Raw genomic sequence first — 8464 nt, forward strand, 5'->3', positions numbered from 1 at the left:
AATATGGTAAGATTGCTTGGGCAGCAAAATTGAAGTGAAGAAGCAGTGAAGTAGTTGATAACTAACTTTTTTAGGACCACGTCGAGGAGAGCATCTCCGACGACCTTGGGGTTGATGGATAGAGCCATGAGCTCCACACAGACACAGTGTAATGCATGGGCAGAGATGTTAGGAAACTCATTGAATCTCCAGTCAAACACAGGGAATGGAGACTTGTCCAAAAGAGCTTCACGAAACCATGGTCAAGGAAAAAATCAATCAATTACCTATTCTTTATTCATAATAAAGGAGCGCCGATAGCTCGGTTGGTAGAGCAGTGGTCTTGTAATCGCTAGTGCCCTTTGGTAAAGCATTAATCCTCCTTACCTAAAACCGTCGGTCCTCTGGTTGCTATATAACAAGCATTTATGCTTTGTTGGCAGTCAGGTAAATAACCACCACTACACACTACTACAATCACTGATAACGTACATGTATGATTTGTTACACTTGCTCTTATCACACTTTGCTGTGAGGTTGATTTCTAACAAAAATTGATTTGAAAGTAAATAGCCATACCAGAGGGGTGTTTCACAAAGATTAAGATCGACTTTAAGTTGGACTTAACTATGGCACGCCGTTCATGCCACCGTTTGCTCTCACCATTTACGGGCATTGGTCTATCAAGGGATGTACAAATGGTCACAATTTTTTGATAATTCATTATTGAAGGAAAAAATATTTTCTTAAGATCATAATTGGGAGACCTACAGTGAGAGCAAACAGTGGCATGCATGGCCTGCCATAGTTCAAGTCCTACTTCAGCCGATCTTAGTCTTTGTGAAACACCCCCCTTGGACTCCGTCTTACAAAGAGTTGATATTGATCGCTACATATTTGCGATTAACACCAATCGCAAATATGTTACATAAGAGATAGGAGACTGCAAACTTGTGATTGATTAGAGGACTTGTGATTGATTTGGATCAATCGTAACTCTTCCTAATAAGGGGTCCAGGAACCAACTTATTTTAATAGCATTTCTGTTATTTATTACCAAGTTTCCTTATAATAAAAGTAAAAGGATACTGTCTACGAGTCTCTTGATGACATTGTGGTAGTAGTCATGTTCAGGTGACCAAACAAAGTCTTCTGGTCCTTTAGCTAGGAAATCTTGGTAGGCCTGGGTCAAGCACCTGAAGAGGTCAAACAAAACGAAATCAATTAGGGAGATTAATAATAATAATAATAGTTCGTCCTTATATAGCGCATTTCAGGACAACAGGCCCTCTCATTGCGCTTTAAAGATATATATTGTTACCCCGGTCATCAGATTCATGCTAACCCGCACACAATGTATGCACATTCTCCACTCCCTGGAGAGCATTCCAGCCAGTCGCCATTTTACAAGCGCCACTTGCTAATCAAACCACATTAACTTTCGCATCCTACCGGGTGCCCATTTAACAACTGGGTGGATTACACTTTAAGAAAGTGTGGGTCTAAGAACTATTCATAGTTAAAGGTAGTTTGTGGGAATAACTGGTATGTCAACTATCTTCCTTTGTAAAAAAAAAAATGATATTGAACATGTTCACCCAGGTGCGCCTCTGGGTCATAGCAGGATGTGCACGTTCCCTTGAGCCTATAAAACAGCCAGGCCTCTCAAAGCAGTTGATATCTGTATAATAGTAACTGTACGATATCCTTTCCTGATTTACAAAGGAATAGGTTATCATTATAATATTGACTGGCTTATCTTTCGGGAGATACAATGATAAATTAAACAAGTAAAGGACAAGGTCTATATGATTTCAGTAAGGGCAATATTCCTTGTATCTCCCTAAAGGCTAGTAAATATTATATAATTATGGACAACACAAACTGTATCATCATATAATAATAATAGCTCACATTTATAATGTGCCAAATACTGTATTTCTAGGCGCAGCACATATTATTACCATGGTCATCTGATTCAGGCTTACCTGCAATACAATGTATGAACATTTTCCACTCTCCAGCTAGTCGCCATTTTACAAGCGCCACTTGCTAATCTAACCACATTAACTTTCGCATCCTACCCATTTAACACCTGGGTGGAGAGTAGCAAATGTAGATCAATAGGGACTTTTAGATTCGCACGAAGACAATGTGGATTGCTACGATTGACGTCCTTGTAATGCACTGCCTTGAATGGACGTCACACGTATCAGTCCACGCAGATCTAAAAGTCCCTAATGTCTTGCCAAAGCCGTCCGGTGACATATCCACTCGACCACGACACCTCTACATGGGTTAAAAGCATCCTGCTTACCAGTTGTTTGGTCGGATGCCTTTCTGAGCTCCGATGATTACTCCGACAAGCTTCCTTCTCAATCCTGGTCTCTCTCTCAGCTTCTTCTCATAGTAATGCAGTGTGTTGAAGAGGTATGTCACTGGACGGTCTACAGGGAATGCAGGTAAAATAAACTCAGCGAACAAAAGAAAGTGGACACTAAAAATGTACTTGAGGGTTCCATCAGAAATTTAAGAACCAAATTCCAAGACTTTCTATGACCAATGTTTGCCTTTTTCCATGGCCAGGTATTAGTCCCATTTAATGATTTTGTGTTGGTTGCGGCATCCAAGCGGCATATGAATACCATGCCCACTGTCCGCTCAAAGTGGAAGGCTGCCAAAGTCACACACAGCCCACACCCACAATTAATTTCTATGACTTTCTATGACTTTACAGAAGAATGAATTTTCCACGACAGGTTTTTCTCCCCCTTTGTATTAGATCTCTCCTCTCTGTCTGTCTCTCTTTCTCTCATATCTATCTATTCCTCCCTACTCTCCCCCTTACCATGGAATTTGAAGAGGCAACCTACGTGTTCCAGGATGGTTTCTGGATCCTTCAAACTTTTAAATCACTCCCTCTCTCCCTCTTCCTTCTCTCTCCCTCTTCTCTCTCTCTCTCTCTCTCTCTCACCCTCTCTCTCTCTCTCATTTATCTCTTTTTCCCTCCTCTCCGCCTTACCATGGAATTTGAAGAGGCAGCCTAGGTGTTCCAGAATGGTTTCTAGTGACTTGGTGACTGGAGGAAGTTCCAGGAACCGATGGATTAAGATGTCAAACACCTGCAAAGGCAAGAGAATAGGAAACAACTTTGTCTCAGATTCTGAAACAAAATCCTGGATCTAGCTCATGCTGCAATGATAATTATAAACCTTTAGGTTAGTCAGGAACCCCATGACTTTTGCAAGCCGATGGCCTGTCTGATTATCAAGATATTTATGATTGGAAACTGTATGACTTGCACAGAACCAAGTGCCACTTGGGTTCCGTTGGTGGTACGCTATTCATTATTTTCTTCATACTCCTTATTCGTTATCCTATAGAAAGCCAGACAAAGCTTTTTTAGTTTGATTTTGCACTTGATTTTGTAGTGCAAATAATTGATGAAATTATAGTTTGACAACAGAGAAATTAAATTAAAGGTATAAAATTATGCTCATATCATTAGTGCCAAATTCATAAAATTGCCCCCACAAACTTATGATAATGACAATATTACAATCTTATACATGTAACTTAGCATTATGACTGTCCCTACAAATACATGTAACTGAAGGTAATATCAATTAGGAAACAGTTAAACAAAACTCAAGACAAACCTAGATTGGTGTCATTTTTAATACTTACAGGCAAGAATCTGAGACACACATTGCTGAAGTAGACTGGCAGGTACTGGGGCGTAGTAGTGAGAGTGGCACCAGTCTCTTCACACAAACCTTCATAGAAGAACTTCTCTGGGTATTTCTACACACACACACACATAGAGAGAGTAAGATGGAGGGAGGGAGAGAGAGAGAGAGAGAGAGAGAGAGAGGGGGGAGTGGGAGAGAGAGAGAGAGAGAGAGAGAAAGAGAGGGAGAGAAAGAGAGAGAAAGAGGGAGAGATGGATAGAGAGACAAATGAGTCTTGAGACCAATATTGAGAACAATAGGTATTAAAATTGATTTTGCACGAACAGAATCAATAATTTTGTTACAAAGCAATGTTTCAGGATCAGCCTAAAACTTGATTTGAAATATAATGATCGATCACTATGTTCCATGACAAAATATGTTTCTTGTTGCACTATTCGTAGAGGAGTTCTTGAATTATATAAACCCATTGTAGTCATATATTCCATTAATTTTTGGCCTTCATTTGACATGCATACAGTACCTCTATCCAATGTATACATGTACTTCCTGATGATAGGCCATGTTTGCTATGCCAACTAAGTCCAATGTTTAGAGGATTTTTCCTTCACAAGTCACTCTCTTCCTCTTCCTCTTCTCTCTCTCTCTCTCTCGCACCCACCCACCACTCACCCATCCATCCACCCATCCATCCATCCATCCATCCATCCATCCATCCATCCACCCACCCACCCACCCACCCACCCATCCATCCATCCATCCATCCATCCATCCATCCACCCACCACTCACCCATCCATCCATCCATCCATCCATCCACCCACCACTCACCCATCCATCCACCCACTCACCCATCCATCCATCCATCCATCCATCCACCCACCCACCCACCCACCCACCCATCCATCCATCCATCCATCCATCCATCCATCCACCCACCACTCACCCATCCATCCATCCATCCATCCATCCACCCACCACTCACCCATCCATCCACCCATCCACCCATCCATCCATCCATCCATCCACCCACCCACCCACCCACCCACCCACCCACCCACCCACCCACCCACCCGCCCAACCATCCATCCACCCACCCACCCACCCACCCACCCACCCATCCACCAATCCATCCATCCATCCATCCATCCATCCATCCATCCATCCATCCATCCATCCACTCACTCACTCAATCATACCTTCATCAATCCAAGCTCATACTTACCCTATGGTAGGCCATATGTTTGCTATGCCAGTCTGATTGAGTCCAGTGTTCAGGGGAGTTCTCTTTCACAAAGTCACTCACTCTTGTCCTAAACTCATTAGGTTTGAGAATCAACAGTTGGATTATGAAGAAGCCGACCTGAGCCTCGTTTCCCTCATGGCTTCTTAGAGCCTGTGAAGGAAAAGATTTCAGAATTAAACAATAGGATTGTTATGTTTACGTTCTTTATATTCTCTATCGCTGTTACATTATCATCACGATTATCATTATCATTATCCGTGTTATTACCACTGTCATCATTATGATCATAATCACTTTCACTATAATCATCACATATACAGTGACGTTTTCTTCGCTAACATATTTATTACTTAAAACTTTCATCAAATAATTTCTCTGCTTAATTTGGCTTTCACTCTTGAAATCATGCTATAATAAAGGCAGGTGTATTTCTGGTTATAAATACATAAAATGATGTTTTGATGTGATTAATCCCATTATGTCTGTATAAAACACTTGAAAAGATTACATTATATAGCTTGATTGATAGAAGAAACTGACTTACCAAACTAAGAACTAGCCTGTCTAGAGTGATGATGTTCAGTTTCCATACCATAGCGTTCAGCTTCTCAACACACTAAAAGAAAAAGAACAACAAAAATGAAAATAATATAGCATTAACTCTGCATAACTCCTGGTCACTTAAGTCGTATTTCGGGTGAATTGAATAAAAAAAGTTAACCAAACTATGCAAAACAAGTTTTATTTACACTTCCAAAGTCTAATTTGACATAATGTTACCGAGTCACTTTAAGTAGAAAAAAGACCCACCATGTTGACATGTTGTCCACCTGCCGACGTTGAGAACTCACAGACTAGATAATCAGCAAAGGTTCTGATGTGTCTGGACAAACCTCTGGGTCCAATCAACTCCAGAATCTTCACAACAGTGGGCGTGATGCGCTCCGTATCCATGACGAGTAGCATCTTCCAGATGATACTGGTTGCATGGAGAAAAGACGGTGAAAGAATGTGGGGTGAAAAATATGGAGAGACACAGTGGAGCCTAGTTATGATGATCAAGTACCTTGGGACTAGGATAATTATCTTGTTATACAAAATAGGGTATTTGTTAGCGCCTCTTCTATTGGCTGAAAAGGCGTCATGTGACACTCAACATTTTGTTGAATGTGCGCGAGTGTGCAATATAACAATATTTTGTGGCACAGTAAAATGCCTATAAAAGTGAATTAGACTGTGCACCTCTCTTCCCTGCGATAACCCATTATTTGCTATGTCTTAGATGCACACATTTGATGTGAATGCAACCTGAATCTCATTGAGAAGGCCCGACTCTAAAGGATCACAAATAACCTACATTTTACACAACTATTATTTGAATGCATTTTATTATTCAATATAGCATATACATGTATTCACCTCAACCCATTATATCTCAACCTTGGCCTGCAGCCTGGGAGAAATTTTGAATTTGTTGGTTCATTTCTTTTCTTCAGTTTTGAACGCCAGAGCGTGCAACATTTGCATGATATCATACTCTGGTATTAAGATCCTCATCTCCCCCCCCCCCCCCCATGGACTGCCATTGAAATTTAAAAAAAAAGACATTAAAAATGTATACAAAATTAAACGATAAGTTTATCACCAAGTTGAAATTACAACAAGTTGCATAAGACCCTGATAAATCATAAAAATTAGGTCATGATGGTCCAACATTCTCAAAAGCCTATAATCAATAGTGTTGGTGCTATTTAAGAATATTTGTCAACAAGTATATTAAAGCCCCACTACAATATAGCAGGGAGGTCTAATCCATCCTGGCCAAACTAGTGCAGATATGCTTTAAACATGCCTTTCAAACTTGGTGAACCATTGCAATGTTTAAGTGCATTCAATCCATGTATATTAACTCACCACAGGAAGTATGGGGGTGTGCTGGGATTGGAGAAATGATGAAGCCTCTCTGCTTCTGAGATCATGCCTGAAATTAAGAATTATGCAAAATGAAATTTAGACAATGACGCAACACATTTAGCAGCCATTTCATTCCTGGTAGAAATTTATTCCTTGAAATGCAGAGAGCGTGACAGCTGCTCTGCTAAAGCCAGGGTAATTATGCTGCATTATCGTAGAGTGCTTAGAGACTTCTGATAAAGTAAGTGTTAGGCGCTATATAAGTAAATGTAATTAATTAAGTGGCTCAACGTTTCGAACAGGTTGACTATCCGTCGTCAGGAGACTCCTGACGACGGATAGTCAACCTGTTCGAAACGTTCAAAACGTCGAGCCACTCATCCTCTCGAAGCGCTATAGTTCTCCTTAGAACTATATGCTAAGAAAGATAGCAAACAGTCCTTTTCAGGACTACCACACCCCCAAGAAAGATTACCGAGTCAGAGTCCTTTTCAGGACTCCTCAACCCTCTCTCTCTCTCTCTCTAACATGGTGCACCCGCAAACCTACTGTATATCTACATCACCATGCAAGCCGACACTTACAAGCAGCATCCAACTCTTTTTACATAGTGGTTGCAAACACAGATTTAAATTATATCAATTTTAGACAAATCTACTCAAATGACTGATTTGTGTTGTAAAAAAATCAAAAATAATGACTTAGACAAGTAATTTCATGCAGACAAGGGGATAAATGTATTAAGGATGCACGCTTACTGGTCCATCTGTTGTACTCATCCTCTATCGCCCTCTTGAGTCCTCTCATCTCCGTCGGCATGTTATGCTGCTCAAAGAAGGATTGGAGCGCCGACGGGAAACACTTGAGGGTGTGGCTAGCCCAACTGTGAGGGGTGTTACTGACTAGAGTTGAAAGGATGTCTGTACACCAACTACCACTCAGAGTCTGAGAGCCTGCAGGAATTAGAAAGGACACAGTGACAAATCAAATTAAATAAAGTGAAATCAGATCAGATCAGATCAAATCAATGAGGGAAGTACTGAAGTGTCAATGGAGGGGGGGGGGGGGGGGCACTTAAAGGTGTGGCTAGCCCAGCTGTGAGGATTATTCTAAGAGTAGAAAGGATGCCTGTAAACCAACTACCACTCTTAGTCTTAGAGCCTAGAGGAATCGGCAAAGATATAATTAAATAAAGAACATCCTGAGAGCAAATTCACATGAAAATGATTGCTTCTGGATTGCTCTGATCTGTCAAATGAGTCTAGAAATTCTCATACTTAAACAGCTTTCCATCAAATTTTCATTGAACTTGTTAAAGTAGGCTAACATACATGTATCTCAATGTAAGTGCAATTGTTATTATGGTTCCTGATTTTCTGCAAGAATTCAATTTGATCCAATTTCAATGATTTCAACATCTCATAATCCAATCCTAGATCTATGCAAAAATGGGTAAGAGTTTTTCACATATCAACTCTTCCGTGCAGATACAAAGTGCTGCACACACAATACACATCACTCATATCCACTATTACTCAAATGTTCAAAATAATGTACCTAATGTACATGTACTATTCCTTCAGAATGAGATTCCCTTATCCGGGGGGTGTTTCACAAAGATCCCAAGTTGAAAT

The 8464-nt window shown here is 40.5% G+C and overlaps 1 protein-coding gene across 1 annotated transcript in view; it reads right to left on the reverse strand.

The window, feature by feature from the left end:
- Window positions 1-8464, reverse strand: part of LOC594548 (mediator of RNA polymerase II transcription subunit 23) — a 34522-nt gene that overhangs the window by 7213 nt on the left and 18845 nt on the right. Inside the window, exons 20-29 of the mRNA XM_030983339.1 lie at window positions 7589-7783; window positions 6831-6897; window positions 5727-5895; window positions 5461-5532; window positions 4896-5066; window positions 3667-3783; window positions 3002-3101; window positions 2297-2426; window positions 1069-1175; window positions 67-226 (exon numbers count right to left, since the gene is read on the reverse strand). Of these exons, the coding sequence (XP_030839199.1) occupies window positions 67-226; window positions 1069-1175; window positions 2297-2426; window positions 3002-3101; window positions 3667-3783; window positions 4896-5066; window positions 5461-5532; window positions 5727-5895; window positions 6831-6897; window positions 7589-7783 (1288 nt within the window). The remainder of the gene's footprint in view (window positions 1-66; window positions 227-1068; window positions 1176-2296; window positions 2427-3001; window positions 3102-3666; window positions 3784-4895; window positions 5067-5460; window positions 5533-5726; window positions 5896-6830; window positions 6898-7588; window positions 7784-8464) is intronic.

This window comes from Strongylocentrotus purpuratus, unplaced genomic scaffold, assembly GCF_000002235.5.
Source record: "Strongylocentrotus purpuratus isolate Spur 01 unplaced genomic scaffold, Spur_5.0 spur5_scaffold_13, whole genome shotgun sequence".
NCBI classification, from domain to species: Eukaryota; Metazoa; Echinodermata; class Echinoidea; order Camarodonta; family Strongylocentrotidae; genus Strongylocentrotus; species Strongylocentrotus purpuratus.